This window comes from Lipophrys pholis, assembly GCF_963383615.2.
Source record: "Lipophrys pholis genome assembly, chromosome: 5".
Lineage (NCBI taxonomy): Eukaryota > Metazoa > Chordata > Actinopteri > Blenniiformes > Blenniidae > Lipophrys > Lipophrys pholis.
Window position 1 is genome coordinate 33222335 of NC_137628.1, and position 24998 is coordinate 33247332.

At 44.5% G+C, this 24998-nt stretch overlaps 1 protein-coding gene across 1 annotated transcript in view; it reads right to left on the reverse strand.

Annotated features, from left to right (window-relative positions):
- The window catches only part of LOC308110343 (apoptosis-stimulating of p53 protein 2-like), a 29948-nt gene that overhangs the window by 3252 nt on the left and 1698 nt on the right, over nucleotides 1-24998 (reverse strand). Inside the window, exons 2-16 of the mRNA XM_080464583.1 lie at nucleotides 24584-24697; nucleotides 21792-21853; nucleotides 16644-16745; nucleotides 13859-14036; nucleotides 12654-12847; nucleotides 11530-11694; nucleotides 11265-11457; nucleotides 11073-11201; nucleotides 10135-10241; nucleotides 6014-6410; nucleotides 4373-5109; nucleotides 4129-4260; nucleotides 3816-3949; nucleotides 3441-3607; nucleotides 2565-2764 (exon numbers count right to left, since the gene is read on the reverse strand). Of these exons, the coding sequence (XP_080320709.1) occupies nucleotides 2565-2764; nucleotides 3441-3607; nucleotides 3816-3949; nucleotides 4129-4260; nucleotides 4373-5109; nucleotides 6014-6410; nucleotides 10135-10241; nucleotides 11073-11201; nucleotides 11265-11457; nucleotides 11530-11694; nucleotides 12654-12847; nucleotides 13859-14036; nucleotides 16644-16745; nucleotides 21792-21853; nucleotides 24584-24671 (2985 nt within the window). The 5' untranslated portion in view covers nucleotides 24672-24697. The remainder of the gene's footprint in view (nucleotides 1-2564; nucleotides 2765-3440; nucleotides 3608-3815; nucleotides 3950-4128; nucleotides 4261-4372; nucleotides 5110-6013; nucleotides 6411-10134; nucleotides 10242-11072; nucleotides 11202-11264; nucleotides 11458-11529; nucleotides 11695-12653; nucleotides 12848-13858; nucleotides 14037-16643; nucleotides 16746-21791; nucleotides 21854-24583; nucleotides 24698-24998) is intronic.

Sequence of the window (24998 nt, forward strand, 5' to 3'; positions counted from 1 at the left end):
TAAATGTCGGCCTTTCCATCTTCCCTGGGAAGCAATCTCCGTTATTCTCAGCGCCATCTACAGGTACATCTCAAACAATTGGAATATCAAGAAAATGTTCAAAAATTTTTTGACTCGTTTCAGAAACTCATATATGATCTAGGCTCATGACACATAGAGTGAAATATTTCAAGCCTTTATTTCTTGAAATGTTGATGATTATGACTTACAGATAGTGAAAAATTGAAATTCAGTGTCTCAGAAAATTTGAATATTGTGTAAAAGTTCAGTTTTTATAAAGTCCTGGTGTCTCACCCTCATCAGCTAATGAAGTCAAAACACCTGCAAAGGTTCCCTGAGCCTTTAAATGTCTCAGTCTGGGTCAGTAGGGGACACAATCATGGGGAAGACTGCTGACTGGACAGATGTCCAGAAGACAGTCATTGACACCCTCCACAAGGAAGGTAAGCCACTGATGGTCCTTGCTAAAGAAGCTGCTTGTTCACAGAGTGCTGGATCCATCATGTTCAGAGAAGGTGGATTGGAAGGAAAAGGTGCAGCAGCAAAAGGGAGGAGCGCAGCCTGGAGAGGATTGTCCAGCAAAATGCAGTGAAGAATTTGAAGCTTCACAAGGACGGACTGAGGCTGGAGTCAGCGCATCAAGAGCCACTAGGCACTGACCAGTCCTAGACATGGGATCCTAATGTGTTTTCCTGGGGTCAAGACACTCCTGAACAAGAGACCAGGTCAGAAGAGTCTCACCTGGACTGTGGAGGACAAGAACTGGACTGTTGCTCAGTGGTCCAAAGTCCTTTTGTCACATGAAGGAACATTTTGCATCTCATTTGGAACTCCAGGTCCCAGGGTGTGGAGGAAGAGTGAGTTCCAGGTCTCAGAGTGTGGAGGAAGAGTGGAGAGGCTCAGAATCCACCTTGCTTGAAGTCCAGAGTGAAGTTTCCTCAGTCTGTGATGATTTGAGCTTCCATGTCCTCTGCTGCTGTCCCTCCACTGGGTCTTCTGAAGTCCACAGTCAAGGCAGCATCCAGCAGGAAACTTTAGAGCTCTTCATGCTTCCTTCTGCTGACGAGCTTTATGAGACGCTGAGTTCATGTTCCAGCAGGACTTGGCACCTGCCGACACTGCCAAAGGTACCAGAAGCTTCTTCAATGACCCTGGTGTTACTGCGCTGGATTGGCCAGCAGACTGGCCTGGGCTGAACCCCAGAGACAATCTCTGGCTATTGTCAAGAGGACGGTGAGAGACACCAGATGACCTGAAGGCTGCTATCAAAGCTTCCTGGGCTTCATTCCACCTGAGCAGTACCACAGGTTGATGGCCTCCAGGCCACGCCGCTAAGACGCAGTACTTCATGCTAAAGAAGCAACCAAGTATTGACTGCAGAGAAATTAACAGACTTTTCAGAAGCCCTACAGTTTGGTTTAAAATATCCTTTTTGTATTGATCTTATGTAATATTCAAACGTTCTGAGACACTGAATTTTGGGTTTTCACTCTCTGTAAGTCATAAACATCAACATTTCAAGAAATAAAGGCTTAAATATTTCACTCGGTGTCATGAGCCTCGATCATATCTGGGTTTGACTTTCTGAAATGAGTGACAAAACATATTGAACATTTTCATGATATCACAAGTGAACCAAGTCCTGGACTATCCCATGTGAAAGGCCCCTGATCACCTCCTCCCGACCTTCCTCCCTGGACGCCCCATAACTGCTACAATGGAGGGGGTTTTGTCCTCGTTAAGCACCAGGGTTATTGTTGCCTCTGAGAATGGAGAAGGGAGTTACTCCTCTGCAAATGCATCAATGAAAACCCTCGTAAGGACAGAAGTTGGTGTGCTGGAAAAGGCTTTGAAAAATTCGGTGCAGCTTCCGTGTGGCCCGGGAGATTTGGAGCTTTGTAACGACCCGACCCAACTGTTCTGTAGCTCTGAGGTTGTAAAAGACGCCATCGTCTATTTGCTCAGGACTATTGCGTCTCGGTGGAGTTAGATCAATATCTTGAGACAAATTAAAAACGGCCTCATCCTGGAGCTCCGTACCGAGCCAGCTTAAACTGAAGGTCATTTGTTTGGTAATTTGCTATGAGCTGCTTGTTTAGTGTTGATAACGTCAGTGATGGCATGCATATTTTTACTGTCTGCTTCCCATTTCATTTTAGACAATGTCTGAGCTTTGCTGAAATGTTGGTTGTTAATTTGCAGGTTTATGGTATTATGACGCTAAGTTAAACCTTCACATCCTTATTTTTTCAGACAGGGATGAATTTGTTGTCCAAAAGGTCTTGAAATCTAATTATTTCACTGCAATACATGTAAAGTATAACTCTTATCTTACATGAAAGGCTTTTTCATGTGAAGTTTAATGCTTGAATTTAATTTTCAAGGCTGTAAAATCTTAGAAATGTGAAATGGACTTATGCTGTTTGTTTAGTTGAATAACTAAAATAAATTCCTTCACCAGTAAAACAAGATCCGATTGCACCAAATGAAAAAAGATCTGTATTTTCATATGAAAGTAGCAAAAGGTTCATTGTTTGAAGATAAAGTATTAAAAGTTGTCTCACCCCCAGCAGGTTACGGGGAATGTAACCCTCAGAGTCGCCACAACACGCCCACCACCACTCCGTCTCCCCCTCGTCCTCCCGTCTCAGCACCGTGATGCAGTCGCCTTCACTAAAGCCGAGCTCGTCTTCACTTTGACGCTCATAATCCCACAGAGCGTACACCACGCCGCGGTTCATCACGCCCACCTTTTCCTGAACACCTGTAGAGACACAACAGGAGGGAAATCCTTCAGGCCACAGGGACTGGTTCCATCAAAATGAGTCATTTTACTCTCAAGCACAACACTAGTTACAGTATTTTATCCACTGTTAGCTGTCTGTTGAGGGTTTTTCTTTGTCCATCACCATTACGGTTGATCAAATCTCGGAGCCAAGCTTTTCTGCTGTTCGTCTTGCCATGAGGTTTAAGTTTCCTTTCTTGTGTTGTCTTAATGAACCAGCTTATAATGACACTTCATCAAAAGGAATTTACAGTCCATCAAACAAAGATCAGTCAGTCTCTCCATTGTTTTTATGTTGTATGGCATAGGTGTGTCTAGCAGAGCTCTACTACTATATGTCTATGTATTCGATCATTCTGTGTTGAAAATCCCCTCAAAAAAGGATCAACACAATATGAAAACACAGCATTCCCTGCTGAGCGAGAGAACTCGTCCCTCCTCCCACGTCACTTTCACATTCCTCTCCGGTCTCCGACCTCCGGCAGAGGGTTAGTTTTTCATCCGTGCAAAATTGGAAAAAGTGTAAATTCCAGGGGACATCCGATGAAGGCAGATACACCTTTGACTGTTCTTTTTTAAGGGAGAATGTATTAAATGAACATGCGATATGGTGTCACTGGCACTTTAAAGCAATGCACTGTAATTTCTTTCTCACCATAAAGAAACTGAGAACACTGGGCATAGCCAGCTTCCATCTCCTCGCATTTATCAGCAGCCGTCTGCATGTCACTGTATGTGGTGGCGAATACAGCTGCTCCAGACTCCACCAGGAACTTACAGACCTGAACGTTGTTGCAGGAAGCAGCACAGTGAAGGGGCGTCCTGGACAGGTGGGGAGGCAGGCAGGTAGGCAGGGAGGCAGGTAGGCAGGGAGGGAGGGAGGGAGGGAGGGAGGGAGGGAGGGAGGGAGGAAGGAGAGGGAGAACCATGATAGACAGCCTTTCACTTGGTGTCACACAGAACTCTGGACCAGAAATGACAACAACTGTAAAGGTTTGAAGATGACTGACTGATGCAGAATCAAACTCACCAGCCATCACTGTCTGCAGCATTAACATTGACCCCAAACTGAACCAAGAACTTGACAATCTCATTGTGGCCAGCACAGACGGCATTGTGTAATGCTGTGATCCCCTCATCATTGGGCATACTGGGGTCTTCCACCTGCAAGACAGATCCATCACTCAACATCATTCAGCAGCTTTCTAAAGCGGCAGCAGATGAAATACTGTCCAGTCAAATGTCATCTCATGGAAAGTTTCTGCTTGTTGTTTACAAAGATGGATTATATCTTCAAAGAGTTCCTGCTTTCTGTTGGATCTGCAAACATGAGTAAGACTCACATCATAGATGACCCTCTGGACGAGGTCGTATTCGCCCTCCAGAGAAGCGTCCAGCAGAATGGCCAGAGGGTTGAACTTGACTCTCAAACTGCGGTCGATCTGCTCTGAACTTGTTTTACGGAGGATTGACTTCTGTCACAGTCAGAAAGGTCAGACAGAGAGGAACACAAAGACAAAAAGTCCTTATTCATGTTTCTGTGATGTCGACTTGTTAGTTTTGTTCAGTATTCATCCCGTCACTCACCGTCGGTTCAGTGGTCTGTCCGGTGGTCTGTCCGGTGACCTCTGGTGGCTGCAGGTTCTGACAATCCGCCCTCTTGTCCACCTTTCCAGAGCCGGCTTGAGGCGGATGTGTAAAATGGTCCTGAACCAAGGTGGAAGGACAAACGTTCATATGCCCATGGTCCTCTGCAGGGTGGGGCATGGGGTGACTGCAATCGGGATCGGGAAGGGGCGGGGTCAGACAGTCTTCGGGGGTCCCTGAGGACAGGTGGAAGTCGAGTTTGTCATCAATTAGGGATGGCACACTAACTCCGCCCACCATGTCCTCTGGAATTGGAGGCTGAAGATACTTTCTGGCTGACTCAACGGTCTCCATGAGGACGGTTTCCATGGCAGCCAGGGTGGTCTTCTGGTAAAGCAGTTTCTGGATGTTGGGTCCAGCTGGCCCTTCAGGCTCGGTGATGGAGTTGCGTTTCTTCAAAGGCCTTGGTGCATAGTGCAGTCGACGGCGCAGGGCGTCCAGGTCAGCGTCGCTGGGGTTCCTGTGAGGGTTGAACTGGAATAGGAGGAGCTTGGTTGGGCTGAGGGGTCTTGGGGTGTCACGTTCTGCTTGGTCTCCTACGACACTTTCATTGTTCCGCTGGTAACTGCTGTCAGCCTCACTGATGTCCGCAGGACAAAACCCAAAGTCCAGAGCAGAGTGGTCTGATCCAGAAGATTGCTGACCCCCGCTGGACGGGACAACCGGTTTTCCATAAACTGACCAGGCAGAAAGTAAAGTCACTAAAGTGAACAAAATGCAACCAAACATACAAAATCCTCAAACCACTGACATGTCCAAATTAAATCAAAGTTAAATCACATTATGTTCATATTAAAGATCAGACTGTGGCTGGTCTGCCGTTCAGACAGTCCAACAATAAATCAGTATAATGGAACAAAAACAATTTGAATCAAAGCTGGAAGATTATATCAAACAAGAAAGGAAATCATCTTCATTTCACTCTATTCACTTTCCATAAAAACTCATTTTCTCAGTTCCTAGTTTCATGAAACAAAGTTTAAAAGGCAATAAAACTTTTTCATTTCATTACTTTATTTTGAAAAAGTTCTGAGCAACAATTTAAACCCTTAATTGTAATTAATCACATGGTTTTCCACAGTTATTTCTACTTAATCCCCATTGTGACGTGCAAAATTCAATAATGAACAAAAAAGAAGAGAATTCTACATTTTGTTCTCAGAATGTCGTAATATCAACAAAAGGATAATACAAATAGTTTTACCATTATATTTAACATGGTGCGTTTCACACCGATAAAGTATTTCTTTTAAATTCATCCGATCCAGAGCTGATCTCAGATTAATGTCACTGCTCTCCAGTTCTGGTCCAGGTGAGTTCTTATCTTAGCCCCACCCACATATTCTCTGATTGGCTGAGATTGGCACAAAGCCAATCACCAGCCTTCTTGTGTCCCAGATGTTCTGTCTGTATTTAGAGCCACTGATAAAAGGTGTGTAAAGAAAAAGAAAAACGGACTTAATGTGATGATATTAACACGTAGAATTGCCCAGTTCTGCTCTGAAAAAGCTTTAGTGTGTTTGGAGGATTTGAAATGTTTCCTCACGTCTCCTCACTGTTGTTGTGACGAAGTGAGCTCACCTGGGGTCTGGCTGTGGAGCATGGAGCCCTGAACCCCTGGGGGGTAACTCTTTCCAGGGGCGGTCTGCTGGGTGTACATTGAGTAGATGGACGAAGCTGCTAAAGTTTGAGGTTTCTGCAGGACGGGAGGGGGGCCATCCGAGAGGTCAGGGGTGTAGGGCCGCACGGTAGCAGCCGGGGGGGTCTCCTGCTTGTGAAGCAGAGGAAGGGTGCTGCTATAGCTGGAGAAGCCCCCCATGCTTCTGAAGGGCCCCCCCATCCCCCTCTCTTCATTGGGAAGAGTCCCGGTGCTGTAGGACGGCTTTGAGAGCCCTGAGGGGCTCGATGATAAGAAGGGCTTAGGCTTGCTGGGAAGTGGAGGGGGGCCCGCCATTTTCACCAGAACCTTTCCTGCAGCCTGAAAATAAAAACAGAACAAAACTGTAAAAACAACACTTTGGGGCCAGTTTGCCGTTTTTAACTAATTTTGCTTTTACCTCAATATTTCAACATTAATTACTGTGATTCTACAATTATTTACTCATTTTGAAATACTGGACCTGAAACTACCACAAAAATAAATAAATAAATACAAAATTCAACTGGGAATAAGGTAGATTTGTTTTATATTGAGAGCCAGAAACATGTGTAATGAAACATTTTCACAACTAAGAAAGCATATCCAATTAGTATATTTACAAACCAATGTACAAATATATCCAAAAAACACATTTATATGCAACTGTTTACTTAAAAATACAAGAAATTCCCAGACATTTTTGTACAAAACCAAGCTGGCACAATCATATAACCAATACACTATACATATATATATATATATATATATATATATATATATATACTACCGTTCAAAAGTTTGGGGTCACCCAGACAATTTTGTGTTTTCCATGAAAAGTCACACTTATTTACCACACCAGTGGTAAAATGAAGAGAAAATATCGTCCAGACATTGACAAGGTTAGAAATAATGATATTTATTTGAAATAATTTTTTCCTTCAAACTTTGCTTTGGTCAAAGAATCCTCCATCTGCAGTAATCCCAGCATTGCAGTACTTTGGCATTCCAGATGTTAATTTGTTGAGGTAATCTGGAGAAATGTCACCCGACACTTCTAGAAGCTCCTCCCACAAGTTGGACTGGCTGGACGGACACTTCCTGCGTCCCATACGGTCAAGCTGCTCCCACAGCAGCTCAATGGGGTTTAGATGTGGTGACGGTGCTGGCCACTCCGTTACAGATAGAATACCAGCTGCCTGCTTCTCCTCTAAATACTCCTCCACCCTCTGGAGGTGCTCTGGCTCATTGTCCTGTTGGAGGATGAAACTGGCTCCAACCAAGCGCTGTCCTCAGGGGACGGCATGGCGCTGGAACATGGAGGGATAGCCTTCCTTATTCAAGGTCCTTTTCCCTGAACAAACCTCCCACCTTACCAGCACCACAGCAACCCCACACCATCACCTTACCCCACCTTACCAGCACCACAGCAACCCCACACCATCACCTTACCCCACCTTACCAGCACCACAGCAACCCCACACCATCACCTTACCCCACCTTGCTTGACAGGTGGTGTCAGACACTCTTCCAGCATCTTTTCAGTTGTTCTGCGTCTCACTAATGTTCTTCTGTGTGATCCAAACACCTCAAACTCCCATTCGTCCGTCCATAACACTCTGTCCAGTCCTCCTCTGTCCAACGTCTCTGTTCTTTGTCCATATTAATCTTTTCTTTTATTATCCAGTCTCAGATTTGGCTTTTTCTTTGCCACTCTGCCCTGAAGGCCGGCATCCCGGAGTGGCCTCTTCACTGGAGAGGTAGACTCTGGCGTTTAGCCGGTACTATTTAATGAAGCTGCCAGTTGAGGACCTGTGAGGCGTCTATTTCTCTAACTAGAGACTCTAATGTACTTCTCTTCTTGCTCCCACTTCTCTTCCTGCTCTGGTTAGAGCCTGTTAGTGCTGTTCTCTGGAGGGAGTAGGACACACCGCTGGAGGAAATCTTCACTTTCCTGGTGATGGAATAGCCTTCAGTTCTAAGAACCAGAACAGACTGTCGAGTCTCACATGAAAGTTCTTTTTCTGGTCATTTGGAGTCTGAATCCACCACACATGTGATGCTCCAGATCCTCCAGCTGCTCAGAGGAAGCTCAGTTTAGAGCTTCTCTCAGCAGCTAAACTGTTTTCAGCTGTGCTAACGTGATTGCTCAAGGGTTTTCTAATCGTCCATCAGCCTTCTGACACAACGAGCAACACATTGGAGCATTAGAACACTGGAGGGACAGGCCTCTATACACCTCTGTAGATACTGAACCAACAACCAGACATTTGCAGCTAGAATAGTCATTTACTACGTTAACAATGTATAGAGTGTATTTCTGATTACTTTAAAGTATCTTCATTGAAAAAAACTGCTTTTCTTTCAAAAATAAGGACATTTCTAAGTGACCCCAAACTTTTGAATAGTAGTGTGTGTGTGTATATATATCTATATCTATCTATCTATCTATCTATCTATCCATCTATCCATCTATCCATCTATCTATACATACATACATATATAGTATTGGTTATATGATTGTTCTCAGAATGATCTTCAGCCTCTCACCGAAGGCGGTCGCTTCTCTCTCCTGTCCTCCCTTATCCTCCCTGCTTGCTGCGCCTGTCTTGTCTGTCCCATGTCAGAACCTAACCAGAACCTCTCTTTACACTCCTATCTGAACCGAAAAGGAACCATGGAATTGATCAGCTGGTCTCTCAATGCAATCGACCAAATTTTCACGACAAGACAATTGGGCAAGGGACAGCCCACATGTCCCGATGGGACGTTTGCTGCCGGATACAGGTTGGACTCCTGGGACAGCTGGAGGATGGTGTGTCTGTCCATTCTTTCCATGGAGGAGGTGGAAGACCTCTCCATAATGGGTTCATGATAACAGGTCTGCTGCTGATTGGAGCTGCTGGGTTCCTGATCTATCACCAAGTGGAGAAGACGCTGGCAGCTGCATTGGGACGGCTGCCAATCGTCCCTGAGGGACTGCAGGGCTTTGGACACTCAGACTCATGCGATAAACCAACTCAAGAGTACACAAGACACGATTCTTGAACGTTTACGAGGAATGGAAACCAACTTGGAGAATTGCAGAGCTCTGCTGGAACGCTAAAAATGGCCACTGATTTGGAGCAGCATGGAGACCAGAGACTGAAGGACGAGAGAAAGCTGAAGACGTCCTGACCCAAAACAAATCTTATCTATTGTTAGGGCTGCTTCAAAACACTTTAACTCTCTCTCTACCTATCTCTCTCCCTCTCTCTACCCCTCTCTCTATCTCTCTACCTCTCTCTCTACCCCTCTCTACCTCTCTCTACCTCTCTCTACCTCTCTCTCTACCTCTCTCTACCCCTCTCTACCTCTCTCTATCTCTCTACCTCCCTCTCTACCTCTCTCTCTACCTCTCTCTACCCCTCTCTATCTCTCTACCTCCCTCTCTACCTCTCTCTATCTCTCTACCTCTCTCTCTATCTCTCTACCCCTCTCTCTATCTCTCTACCTCTCTCTCTACCCCTCTCTACCTCTCTCTCTACCTCTCTCTCTACCTCTCTCTCTACCTCTCTCTACCTCTCTCTACCCCTCTCTACCTCTCTCTATCTCTCTACCTCCCTCTCTACCTCTCTCTATCTCTCTACCTCTCTCTCTACCTCTCTCTACCTCTCTCTCTACATCTCTCTACCTCTCTCTCTACATCTCTCTACCTCTCTACATCTCTCTACCTCTCTCTATCTCTCTACCTCTCTCTACCTCTCTCTCTACATCTCTCTACCTCTCTCTCTACATCTCTCTATCTCTCTCTACCTCTACCTCTCTCTCTACCTCTCTCTACCTCTCTCTATCTCTCTACCTCCCTCTCTACCTCCCTCTATCTCTCTACCTCTCTCTCTAACCCTCTCTACCTCTCTCTACCTCTACCTCTCTCTCTCTACCTCTCTCTCTACCTCTCTCCACCCCTTAATTTCACAGCATTCACTTTCTGATTTCCCTCTGAAGTTCATGGATTGTTGTGGATGTTGAGAATGACAATGTGAGTGACGTCTCCTCACTGGGACAGGTGAGAGTCTGTTAATACCTGAGCTTCCCTGGGAAGACTATCTGTGCTGTGATTGGTCCGTGAGGGGACAGGAGGCGGGACATCTGATGCAGGGCTGCTTTTCCGGCAGGTGAAGGTTTCCCCTCCTGTCAGAGACACAAACATCTCCACTATGAGCAATTTAACCTCAATTCAGCATCGTGACTTTGCTCGTTGCTGAGTCGACTCTGCATGTTTTCCCTGTGTCTTTATTCTCTGTCACATTTTTTAATTTAAATGAACCTGAATTTGATGTAAACACTGCAGTGATGTATGATTTTCTTTATGGATCGACTTTGGCGTGGTGAAGGAGCCACACAAGGCTGTAAAGTCACGTGTCTAAATCATATCTGCAGCAGACAAATACTTATCAAGAGTATTACTTGTGGGAGGGAAGAAAGCCTTGACAAAGAAATGATTCCAACTCGATGCTCCAACATCAGATGACTGGTACAAAGCTATATATGACATATATATCATGGAAAGACTGACTCTCTATTAAGATGCAATCAGAGAAATTTGAGAGACGCTGGAAAAAATGGGTTGTATATATATATATATATATATATATATATATATATATATATATATATTGATCCACGGAGACCAGACTCGCTTAAATTTCCCGTCTATAAAATATTGACTCTGAAATATACTCTAATAAATAGATGAGCGAGATTAACAGCCTTTTTTTGTGCTTGTTTTTTGTGTATCTGTTTGCCTTTGCTCATCGTTCAGAAATGTATATACTGATTAGAAAATATATGAAAACGAAAGGCAGAGCAATAGCTGAAAGATCAATGTCTTTTACTACTGAATGATATTATAGATGATATTTATGTGTAAAGATGTGTAATAGTTGAATGATTTGGATTTGATATGAAAGCTGGACTGTATTATCTCCCCCATGATAAAAATATAACTGTCACGTGTCTGACCTGAGCCATGGCAGCGGAGGCGAGACATGCGGGGCAGGGTGGAGGCGTGGCTGGAGTCAAGAGGAGGGCTGCTCCAGTGGGACGATTTCTTCATCTTGGAAGTGTTGAAACCTGCGAGAAGCACGGAAATGAGGAGACGTTTGAGAGGAAGGGAACTTTGTCTTCATCGTGGCTCATTGAGTGAATGTGGACCTGAGGCTGGTTTGACGGGTCTGGGGGGCGGTTTCATGGGCAGCGTGGTGGTGCCGTCTGGATAGGCCGGCTTCACCAGGATCTCCTGACGTGAAGGCACCGGAGGCCCCCGCGAGGGGGATTTGATGTACGGCCCCACCGCGGCCACTCTGGAGCCCGGGGCGTGCTGGGGGGCCGCCGGGTCTGCAGCCAGCTGCAGGGAGACCACCAGTCACTGCTGCTGCCTTCACTTGTTCTTTCTGCTCTGCCTGGATCGTAAACTCACCGGGACGTTCTCCTTCTGCTGCAGAGCAGCTCTCTTACTCCGCAGCCGCTGGCGGAGCTCGGCCAGCCGCCGGTCCATGGAGGCCAGCTCCAGGTTGCTCTTGTTCAGGCCGTCTCTCTGCTGCTGCAGCCGCACACTCTGCTGCTGGTTCAGCTTGTTTCTCAGCTGGAAGGGAGCCAAGAGGCTTCATCAGCTCAGCTCTTCAGCCACAAACACACCAGAGGGGTCAAACATGTGGCTCCATTGTCCCTCTGCATTCCACTGTTAAAACTCTGGAGAAGAAGTGGAATATTTCCATCGCCTACAGATGAGTGACGCAGGAGCCGCTTCAGAGTATTAAGGTGTAAAAAGATGAGGTGAATGGAGGACTTGTCTTTGTATTTTGTACCAGGAGGTATTTTCTCTCTCAATAAAGACACGTTAGAAACACTATTCATTATTGTCTTTATGGGTTCCAGTTGTTGACGTTTTGTTAAACAATATATCATCTTAATAACATTTTCATAGCCTTTAGCCATTTTCAGCGGCTGTTAGTCATATTGGCTATTTAAACTGTTTCAACCAATTTTAGCTTATATATTTGTTTTCACTAATCACCTTTCAAGATTTTTTTGTAATAGTTGTTTGACCCTTTTTAGCCCTTTTAAATCATTTCAGCTGTTTAACACTATCGAACAGTTTAATCTGTTTTCCCTTTCTCAAGCTGTTTCTAAATGTTTTATCCACTTTGGATCTTCGTCATTACTCTTCAGTATCATCTCAAAGCTCCAGCAGGTCGTCAGTGAAAGTAAACGAATGAAACTCTATTTTACCTTCAAGACTTAATTCATGCTCTTACCAGGAGGACACTTTGAGAATTCAACAATTGTAGAAACGCAGTGTGCAGGGGACTCTGATTTTCCTGGATCAACTATTCAACCTCTCGTTCTGCTCTTGTTTTCTGCTGGGAGCTGAGGAACCTCATGCAGGAAGTTCTTGACTTGCTTCTTTACGAACAAACCACTTTCCACTCGTCACCGTCACAATGTTTGCTGCCATTAGCTGGACTTAATGAGAGGGTCAGCTCAGCCCGCTGGTTTCTGCTGAAATAAAATAGGAATTTTCACTGAGTCAGTAAAACAAACCTGCAGCTCTTTGTAGAGGTGCTCCAGGTCGCCCATGGAGGATTTGTTGTGACGATGAGGAAGATGAGGAGGCTCCAGTCTGCTGCTGCTTAAAGCCTCCAGCTGCTCGTTCAGCTGCTCCACCCGGGCCGCAGCCTCCAGCAGCTCCTGCTGCTTCTGCTGGAAGAGGCTGGTCAACTGCTCCATCTCCTCCACTGACACACACACACACACACACACACACACACACACACACACACACACACACACACACACACACACACACACACACACACACACACACACACACACACACACACACACACACACACACACACACACACACACACACACACACACACACACACACACACACACACACACACACACACACACACACACACACACACACACACACACACACACACACACACACACACACACACGTTACTTGTGTAAAAACAACACGGAAGGTTTTTCATGCTGATTTCATATATCATATAACTTGACTCATGTTTCTCTAACTAACATTTAGTTTTTATTATTAATTGGTGAAATCATAGCTCATATCAAGCAAAGTAAATATATAAATATATTGATTTCACGGGTAATGTGAGGATGAATGTTGTTTTAAGCCCATTTTAAGATATTAGTTGAAATCACACTGTAAATCCAAGCACCCTGTAAGAGGACTCGGTAACTGAAGGGGATTGGCTGCCAGTACCGATAATAACGGTGTTGAGTAACAAAGTAGAAATACTTAATAAATGTCACCATGACTGGATGAGAAGTAGAACCAAGGTACCAGAACAGCGACTCCAGCAGGTACTGAGGTGAGGCTAATGCTAGCTGCTACTGGGATTGTTGATTGTTGATCATGATTGTTGAGGCCAAAATCCCAGATTTCTTCCAGAAAGTTGCATTATTCATTCATTCATTCATTTTCTTCCGCTTACCAATGCTGACTAGTACGGTTCGGCTTTAACAGAAAAATAAAAGACAAGGAAAAAACGAATCGGCTCCGGATGAGGGGAACCGGCTCCAGTCGTTCCCTCCAAAGAGCCGACTCTCAGAGCCGGTTCGTTCACCACACATCACTACGATACACTGTGATACCGAAGAAAGCTTGTGTTGATGTGTTCACAGGTGATTTGACCTGAGAGTAAACTAGGAAGTAGTTCTGAACACAGATCCCACAGATGGACTCCACACGACTCCACACTGACCCATCTTGCCATTGCTGAGGCGTTTCTGCTCCACCTGGCTCCTCAGGGCCCGGACCTGCTGCAGTTTGGCTTCCTGGTTGTGAGCGTTTTCTCGGAGTTGCTGCAGGTGTTCATGCTCAGAAACGTCCTGCTGCTGCCGCCGCTGGCCTTGCAGCTTCAGGTAGCGCAGCTGCTGCTCCTGCAACGTCCAGAAAAGCAGCAGAAAGCATTCAAACATCTGCTTCAGCTGACGACAGTGTGTCTTCAACAGCAGCTCCAGCAGCTCCTGCAATTTCAAAGAACGACGGGTTCATTCCTAATTTCCAGTCGAGGAAATGAAGTGTGGTTTTCCACAATGCTCAGTCCTGGACTGTTTTTGTTCTTGTTGTTTTTTAACTTGATGTGATCAGGAGACACAAGATCAATGTTCACAACGATGCAGATGTAACTCAGCTTTTTATTTCCAGGTCTCCTGATGGCACATGGAGAAATGATGCTCTTTTTAACTGTATAACAGAATGAACTTGGGGGTGGTAGAGAGCTTTTTAAAGCTCAGGCAAGAATGAGACTGAAGATTTTATCTGAACAAGTTAAAAACCTGAGCATCAGTTTTATTTAATATGTCCAATACAAAAACTGACTTATTATTACTATTCTTATTCTTCTTCTTCTTCTTCTTCTTCTTATTATTCTTATTATTACTCCACATATTAAACAAGTTTTTAACCATCATAAGAATTGATCCAGTAGATCCATTTCCCCTTTCTGGTTAACCCAGCGATACATGTACTTATGGTTGTATTCATTACTGCAATACTTTGTTCTCTAGTTCCTCCTAAAATATCATCTTCATCATCTCTTCTATAACTCTGTCCTTCTTTTCAAATGTGAGTTCAAAATTAATCTTACTTAAATGATATATTGACCCTCCAATGGCCTGCTGCTCATGATGATGAGAACTGACACTTAAAACTCTTCTTTTTAATTTAGTGTGTATCTGACAGATGTTTCCTGCAGAAAAGCCACCCCAACTTTCTCTCTTTTCAGTTTCTTTAAGATCTTACTTCTCTCAATAGGATTGTTTAGACATTTACATTAGAACTTACTATTTGAACTGCTTGCATTAAGAGTCCAGTAAAAAAGTAAAAGAAGAGAAAGGAAAATTCCTCCTCATACAGAAATACACCATTAGTCAGGTTTATCACAGGTAAGACCCCAAAGGCTGCAAGGAGCAGCTGACCACGCCTCTCGGTAAGGAACAGCAGCTGACCACGCCCCTCAATAAGGAACAGCAGCTGACCACGCCCCTCAATAAGGAACAGCAGCTGGCCACGCCTCTCGGTAAGGAACAGCAGCTGGCCACGCCCCTCAATAAGGAATAGCAGCTGGCCACGCCCCTCAATAAGGAACAGCAGCTGACCACGCCTCTCGGTAAGGAACAGCAGCTGGCCACGCCCCTCGGTAAGGAACAGCAGCTGGCCACGCCCCTCAGTAAGGAACAGCAGCTGGCCACGCCCCTCAGTAAGGAACAACAGCTGGCCACGCCCCTCAGTAAGGAACAACAGCTGGCCACACTCCTCAGTAAGGAACAGCAGCTGGCCACGCCCCTCAGTAAGGAACAACAGCTGGCCACGCCCCTCGGTAAAGAACAGCAGCTGGCCACGCCTCTCGGTAAGGAACAGCAGCTGGCCACGCCCCTCAGTAAAGAACAGCAGCTGGCCACGCCCCTCAGTAAAGAACAGCAGCTGGCCACGCCCCTCAATGGGGATATAGATGAGTGCGTAGTTCTGATCATGTGGCTCCACGGCAAAAGGAAAACAATGTTCCAACACTGATATCCTATCCTTAGTTATTGCCTATTGAATGTTCTTATGATGTGAAGTCCTTGTTTGCAGTCTGTCCTCCCTCTGATGGGAGCCGGGTCCACGACTCTCTGATCATAACGGAGACTCCGCCCCTTTTGCCAAAGAGTTTACAGATCCGTCAGTTACTTCAGATGCAGGCCTTAGAAGCCTGCAGCTTCTCTTTGGAGCCTCCCGAGGCTTCCACAGTCTGAAATTGGATTTTATTTTCTTTCAGCACCGATTCTTCTTTGGCACATTCCCATCGTTTTTATTAACACCTTCAGTGCAAAGTCGTGGTCCAAATGAAGCCTTTTTTTGTGTAGTAGAAATGTGTGGTCCTGCCAGGCCAGCCGCAGTAGCTCCTCCTCCACCCTGGAGCTGGATGGTTCGGCTACCATCGATCTTGGTGGAGCCCCGACCGCAGCCGTCACTTGTATATTTCAGCCATGTTGATCTTTTTTTCAGCCTCCTCAATTCTTGAGTTTGTTTTGTTCATTTCCTCTTGGATCCTTCAGCTGTTGTCTGTCCTGAACTGCTCCAGTTCTTTCAATACGAGACCCAGGCCCGCTTCCTCCACCGGCTCCTGGTTGATATCGTCCGCCATTAAACGTGGCTACCCTCGTCTCGCTCGACTAACTCCGACTGCTTTGTCTTTTTCAGCCGTGTCTTCGGCCTCCTCAAGACCCACATTCCTGAACCGACCTGTACTGAAAGTGTTTAAGGTATTCCAGTTATATTTGGTACGTTTCATCTTCAAATGTCAGGAGCCTGTTTGCCTCGCTCGCCCAACCAGAAGTCCAAGGTTTCTTCTGTCTTACTGATATTTAAACTTCAATTACATATATTCTATGTGGAGCAACGCTTCCCTCTGGGATAAATAAAGTAATTGTATTCTATTCTAGCTCGTCTCCAGTTACTCCAGCTGCAAGGATTACAAGCGATGACTTTACACTGGTCAGTACCTTGGAGCACAGCAGCTGCTGCTGAACATTGATCTGCTGCTGCTGTCGAGTCGCCAGATCCTGAAGACCTCCCAGAGTCACATCCAGGTGAGGAGCAGAGACCTGCACACACACACACACACACACACACACACACACACACACACACACACACACACACACACACACACACACACACACACACACACACACACACACACACACACACACACACACACACACACACACACACACACACACACACACACACACACACACACACACACACACACACACACACACACACACACACACACACACACACACACACAAATATGCAGAATAGAAATAGTTTTTAACTACAAATGTGATCAATCGATTAAGTCGACGTTTTGCCCAGCCCTATCTGACGTGTGTTACTCAGAATCTGAACCAGAAAGCTTTTGCTGCCAGGTACAACAGAAAATGTACGTTTCCACAGTACAAAGAATTTCTCTTGGTGTAATGGTGTAAAACACTCAAAACAACAAACATTAAATATGTGCACTCAAAAAAATGATGTAACTAATTAAATGTGTTGGTTGTGAAACAAAAAAGCGAAACAGTATTTAAAGATACGGAATGAAATAAAGTGCTCACAGGAGACTCCCGGGTCACCACCGGGTCACCACCGGGTCACCACCGGGTCACCACCGGGTCACCACCGGGGATGGCGGCGTGAAAAGCCTCTGGCGACAAACTAATGTGAAACACCCCCGAAAGTCAATTTCAGTTGCCCATTTATATTAAATGAGTTGATATAGTGAAAGAGGAAAAGAAATGGCATCCAAGAACAAGACAAAGAAGGCGGCTCAAGCTGTTGAAAGAAACATCAGGGTTGAAGAACATGCTCGCGCCGCCGCAGCTAGCCAAGATGACGCAGGCAGTATGGATGTTCAAGGCGAGGACAAGCTAGCATTAATCTGGAAAGAAATCAGAGATTTCCGCGAGGACAATAAAAAGCAACTCGCCGATCTGAAGCAAGAGATTACAAACACAAAGTCAAGATTGGACGATGCAGAAAACCGGATTACAACTACGGAAGCCTGCGTGCAGCGGGTAGAAGAGGTGATGGAGCAGCGCCGGCAAAAACTATCAGAATTAGAAGGACGCTCCCGGAGACACAACATCAGAATGTATGGGATCATGAGGTTGGCTGAGGGGGAATCCCCAGCTACGGTCTTGCCATTTGTGGAGAAGTTATTGCAGGAGAATGTGGGAATAGCCGCTACTCAAGATTTACAGATTGAGAGAGCGCAGCGGGCCCTGGACCCAGTCCTCCTGCACACGGTAAACCCAGATCGATAGTGGTCGGGAGGAATCAAACCGAGAACCCAAACATCTCACGAAGCAAAACTGAACAGGTAATTTCACGCTTGGATGCAGAATACGAACTAAGAAACACGTCGCCACAGAGACACAGAGAGCATCGATATAACTGTTTCAGAGGACGCTCTAGGCCTTTCAGGCAAAAGAGGTTGTCCCTGGACGACGAGGTCCAAGAGAGACGGGACCTCAACTTAGGAAGTGGGTTTGAAAGTGAAAAGTGAAACAGTTTTAATGTTTGCATGTTGTTACCAGTGTTCTACTGTTTACCGTTATGTTGGAAGGGGCAGCTATAAAATGGTTTGGAAAGGAGACAATATTGTTTCTGTATTTACAAAAGAGACCAAATGCAGAGAGGAGAACTAAAAATAATTTCTTTCAACCTCAATGGGGTATTAAACCCGGTCAAGAGATCCAAGATTTGATCAAAATGAATGAAAGAAAAAGCACAAACAGTTTATCTCAAGGAGACAGGTCTGATTCTGAACATGCTCAGCCTAGGAGGCGGGGCTTCATCATGTATTTGCCTCCTCATATAAGGCGGCACACAAAAGAGAGGTGGCCACGCTTACATCCAGCGGGCTTACCTACGAACATGAGTCTGAGACAGCAGATGAAAATGGACGCTTTATTAAGATCACCGGTAAATTAGAAGGAATTGAAGTACCTCTGATAAACGTGTGTGCCCCACCAGGGAGCGATTGGCGACTGTATAAGAAGATTTTTGAGATGATGGCTACTTCTCAAGGAGGGGGGAGCTGTGGTGGTGACTTTAACATCAGGCTTGACCCAAATATGGACTCATGGGGTAAAGCTACCCAGACACATCCCCTGCTCACAAAGGTGAATTCCCTAATAAAGGAGCTGGGATCATAGATGTGTGGAGAGATGTGCATCCACAGACTAGAGATTATACACACTTTTCTGTCCCACATTCCAGCTGCTTCAGGATAGATTATTGTTTTGTATTTAGCTTGGATAGGCTTCAGAAGGACTCCCAAATTGCAACAATTGATATATCAGATCATAATCCAATACCTCTAATAGTAGACCTGCAGGGGGCACAAAGAAAACCCATTGGAGAATAAAAACAAATATTCTTAATGACTCAAAAGTAGTTGAGAAAGTTATAAGGGACATCAAAGAATATATGTAAATTAACGATGACGACATAATTAATCCTACAAACTTATGGGACACATTGAAAGCAGTACGGAGAGGAAAGCTTATTTCCAATACTGCATACATGAACAAATGTAGAAATAAACATTTGACAGATCGACTGGAAAAGTTCAAACAAATGCAAACCAGAGATAGTCACAGTACAAACACTCAAAAGAGATCGGACATAAACAGAATACAAAGAATACCCTCCATTTTAGCACGTCGACTGGAGAACATAATACCAGACATAATCTGGACCAGACAGGGTTTGTCAAACAGAGACAGACAATGGACAACATAAGAAGGACAATACAGACTGTTGATCATGCAACACAGGAGAAAACTGGTGCCTTGGTCTCGATGCAGAAAAGGCCTTTGATTCAGTAAGATGGCTTTTTCTTTACAAAGTAATGGATAAATTGGCATTTCATAGTAATTTTATAAAGGTGATTTAATCTCTGTACTGGGAAGCAGATAAAGGTTAATGGTGACCGTACAGACTCCTTCCTGTTGGAAAGAGGAAGCAGGCAGCGGTGTCCAATCTCTACACTTTTATTTGCAATATTTATCAAACCTCTTGGACAACTGTTAAGGCAAAGTACCCAAATCAAAGGATTTATAGTTGCAGGTACTGAACACAAGGTGGCAGTGTTTGCAGACGATGTGTTGGTTTACCTGGAGGAACCAGAAAAATCATTCAAGGGCCGGATGACTTTGTTAAAAGAATTTGGAAACTTATCATGTTACAAACTCAACATTTCAAAACACAAGTTAGGACACTAATTATCACTGCAACAACAGATTTACTAAATGATTATAATTTAAATTGGGAATCTCAGGAGATAAAGTATCTTGGTGTGTCCGTGACCAAAGATTTAGCAAAACTTTATCAAACAAATTATGAGCCATTGTCACTGAAGATTAAGGAAGACTTACCTCGGTGGAGCCTTATCCCCTTTTAGAGTCTCACCTCCAGAGTAAATACTATTAAGATGTCAATACTCCCTAAACTACTGTACTCATTTAGAACGCTCCCAATAGAAGTGCCCGAAAGTCCATTTAAGGAGTGGGACAAACCGATACCAGGTTCATCTGGCGGGGAAAGAAGCCACGTGTTAGGCTTAGCACGATGGAATTACAAAAGGAAGAAGGGGGGGTGGCCCTCCCACGCCTACGATACTATCGCTGTGCGTCTCAGTTAATTCCTCTCCTCTCCTGGTACAACGATGAGTACTGATCAAAGTGGAAAGGATTGGAGATTAAAATGGTCAGTTCATTCCCACTGCAGGCAGCGACTGGCGACAGAGCACTGCCGTCATGAATCCAGGGCCTGGAGACTGTTGGGTACATTTTACATTAAACATTTAGAAGAAGGTGATTGACTTAACAAAAACTGGTACATTTATTGAGATGATGTGCATCTGATTCTGATTTCCCTCCTAATAAAGTAGATTCCATCTTTAAACCGTGGGTAGAAAAGGACCTGACAACATACTGGTCGTTTACCAAACATAATATCTTTCCCAGTTTCCAGGATCTTCAGAACAAATATAACTTGGGAACAAACGAGTTTACAGATATCTTCAAGTAAGACACAGCTTCACTTCAAAATGAAAAAACTTCTCATTTTTCACAGACCGACATGGTATTTTATAAAATACTGAAATCAGCACAGTTTATTGACCCAAAAAATGATTTCCAGAATATATTTGGCCTTTTTTACTCCCGACAAACACAAAACACTGAATCTAAAACAGAAATGGGAGAAGGAGCCTGCCATTAATATGTCTGAAGAAGATTGGGGAGAAATTTGGTCAAATCAGTGTTCGTCAACTAATCCCTGATTCTGGCGAGAGCACTGTAGGAAAGATGTTGTGAGGTACTTCCAGACCCGTCCAGGGAAAGTATTCAAACACCAACATGTTGGAGACAGTGGGGCTCAGACGAAGCGAACCAGTACCATGTATTTTAAATCTGTCCCAAATTGAATTCATATTGGAAAGAGGTTGGTAGGACTCTAAACTCTGTTTGGAATTGATTTAGCGTTCACCTTTGAAAGTATGTATTTGGGAAATACTGATAACTTGGAACAGAGAAGTGATAAAAACTGTTGCCGGCTCTTCTGGCAGCAAGCAAGAAAAATATGACCAAAAAGAGGCCAACTTCAGCTCCACCTTCTCTGCAAGGTTGGACTGACATTATTTTTAAAATTTTCAAAATGGAGACGTTAACCTACATAATGCAAATAATAAAAAATAATAAATGGATCTACTCCATTACCCCAACGAGAACAGATTTTCTATAACTTCTCTGAATAGTTTGAATGTTTTCTAAAGTATAAGGGTTTTGTCTCCTTCCATACTGTAAGCTCACCACTTTTGTAAATAGTTCGGGGGGTCAGATTTTCGATGTCCCAGTCATTCTTAGACCGCTTGTGTAGTTTTTGTGTACACGCAAAACAACTTTGTGTAACTCTGTGTAGACAAAAGGTTGGTGACTGCGAAGCTGACGTGAGCTAAATATGCATTGGCGGGGGCGGAATAATCTTATCTGTATATCTATACTATATGTATAACTGTGTACAGTTGCTATTTCCAAATAAAAAAAATAAAACATTAAATAAAGAAATAAAGAACTCACCTCATTCTCCACATAAGCTTTCACCTGCTCCCTCTTCATCAGCTCGTCTGTGCTCCTGCTTTCTGAGAACACACAGAAACAGGCCACCTCAACAAAAGCCAAAGACGAAGTTCTCAACCAAACTTCTTCACGTTTGTCCAAATGCCAAATGCCTGAGAAGCTAAAAAAATAAACAAAAAAAAACCTCTTGAGCAACAGAAGCTTAGTGCTCCTGGGATATGTCAAAGTTTCAGCAGTTCTGACCTTTGGGGCTCGCCCGCTAATAAACTCTTAACTACATGAGGTTGGTACACTTTGTACATTTGTGCAGTAATTCTTGCCAGCATGTCAGACCTCAAGTCAGTTCAATCTGCATCCACCAAACTAAGCAGGTAATCTCAGAGTGAGATGAAGAGAGAGGAAGAACGTGAAGTCCTTCAAGAATCCAAACAAAGTGCTGAAACCAGAGGGGCTGAGGGAATAAATGAACTTTGTGAAGCGAATGACTTTCAGTCTTTAGCTGAAGAGGTTAAATACAGGAAACATACTGAACATGATGATCAGTTCATATTATTGTCTGAAAGTAAATTTAGTCTTTCATTGTTGTCCAAATACACTGAACAGAAATATAAACACAACATGTTGGTTTTTGCTCCCATTTTTCATGAGATGAACTCAAAGATCGAAGACTTTTTCTCCGTGTGCAAAAGGCCTGTTTCTCTCAAAAATTGTTTCAGTAGTGACTCTACAGCTCCTCTGTAGTGACTCTAGTGACTCTACAGCTCCTCTGTAGTGATTCCAGTGACTCTACAGCTCCTCTGTAGTGACTCTAGTGACTGTACAGCTCCTCTGTAGTGACTGTACAGCTCCTCTGTAGTGACTCTAGTGACTCTACAGCTCCTCTGTAGTGATTCCAGTGACTCTACAGCTCCTCTGTAGTGACTCTCATGACTGTACAGCTCCTCTGTAGTGACTCCAGTGACTCTACAGCTCCTCTGTAGTGACTCTCGTCACTCTACAGCTCCTCTGTAGTGACTCTCGTGAGTCTACAGCTCCTCTGTAGTGACTCCAGTGACTCTACAACTCCTCTGTAGTGACTCTAGTGACTACAACTCCTCTGTAGTGACTCTAGTGACTCTACAGCTCCTCTGTAGTGACTCCAGTGACTCTACAGTGACTCTGTAGTGACTGTACAGCTCCTCTGTAGTGACTCTAATGACTCTACAACTCCTCTGTAGTGACTCTACAGCTCCTCTGTAGTGACTCTAGTGACTCTACAGCTCCTCTGTAGTGATTCCAGTGACTCTACAGCTCCTCTGTAGTGACTCTACAGCTCCTCTGTAGTGACTCTCATGACTGTACAGCTCCTCTGTAGTGACTCCAGTGACTGTACAGCTCCTCTGTAGTGACTCTCGTCACTCTACAGCTCCTCTGTAGTGACTCTCGTGAGTCTACAGCGCCTCTGTCGTGACTCCAGTGACTCTACAACTCCTCTGTAGTGACTCTAGTGACTACAACTCCTCTGTAGTGACTCTAGTGACTCTACAGCTCCTCTGTAGTGACTGTACAGCTCCTCTGTAGTGACTCTACAGCTCCTCTGTAGTGACTCTAATGACTCTACAGCTCCTCTGTAGTGATTCCAGTGACTCTACAGCTCCTCTGTAGTGACTCTACAGCTCCTCTGTAGTGACTCTCGTGACTGTACAGCTCCTCTGTAGTGACTCCAGTGACTCTACAGCTCCTCTGTAGTGACTCCAGTGACTCTACAGCTCCTATGTAGTGACTCTCGTCACTCTACAGCTCCTCTGTAGTGACTCTCGTGAGTCTACAGCTCCTCTGTAGTGACTCTCGTCACTCTACAGCTCCTCTGTAGTGACTCTAGTGACTCTACAGCTCCTCTGTAGTGACTCCAGTGACTCTACAGCTCCTCTGTAGTGACTCCAGTGACTCTACAGCTCCTATGTAGTGACTCTCGTCACTCTACAGCTCCTCTGTAGTGACTCTCGTGAGTCTACAGCTCCTCTGTAGTGACTCTCGTCACTCTACAGCTCCTCTGTAGTGACTCTAGTGACTCTACAGCTCCTCTGTAGTGACTCCAGTGACTCTACAGCTCCTCTGTATAGTCACTTCAGGTTGTCCTTCCCTTCAGCTGAAGAATGTTGAGTTTCCAAAGTCTCCTCTCGGTAAGATGAGCAGGATTAAATCCAAATAAAGAAAACAGAGCGTTTCATTCCTTTACTTTCACTGACGACCTGTTGCTCTGCCTGGAGCTCTGGGAGCTCGGACCGATAAAACCACCAGAAACTGCTAGACGAAGGTAAAATGCCCCAAAAGACAAAAACTGCTGAAAAACTGAGGGCTAAATGGCTCAGAGAGCATTAATTCCCAAACATGGCTTCATTGAAAATATGAAAAAAAAAAAATGGCTTTATTGTCCCAAATTACCAAACGAGGCAGAATTATGTGAAGTAATGAAATTTCATTAATGCAAAGTATCAAACACTGTGGACTGAATGAAAAAGTGTACAAACAGGCTGTGATATTCTCCTTGTAAAGGTTGAACACATCTTATTGCTGCAGGTGGATTTTATTTGGTGGAAAGTAGAATAAGTGTGTCTCTAGTGATGAAGGTCGCAGACCTCGGTCCTGACAGAATTGGTATTTCATCGTTGTGGTCACATCACATCACAGTGGTTTATCTGAGAGTTTTAGCAGGAGCACTTTGGATTAAGGTGATGAGATTCCAGATCTCCAGGTCCAAAGCAGGTCCTCCACGGGTTCAGCTGAGGAGGTGTGAGGTGTTTGTTTCTCACCTGACTCTCGTCTCAGGGCTTTCTGGTGGTGCAGGAGATAACGGACCTCCCCCCTCTGCTGGCCCCATCGCTGCAACACCTCCAGCATCCGCTCCCCTTCTTCAACCACACGCTCTGATCATCACACGGGGAAATAAAAGGACACCTGGTGTCTTTGTACTGCTCAGAGATTTAGATTTAACGGATCAGACAAGAGGGGAAAGATTTTCTATGAAGTGCTCACGTAGTAATAATGCAATATGGAATGTAATAAATGTTCAACTCATTTTGGAATAACGCCGCATTTTGTATTAAAATTCTTGAACCCATTTTCTAATAACTTGTTTCATAATACAACAGTTTTTACAAAATGTGGGTTAAATGATTAAATGCACTCAGTGGCACCAACAATCTGGTTTCATTTCTTTAAGAAAAT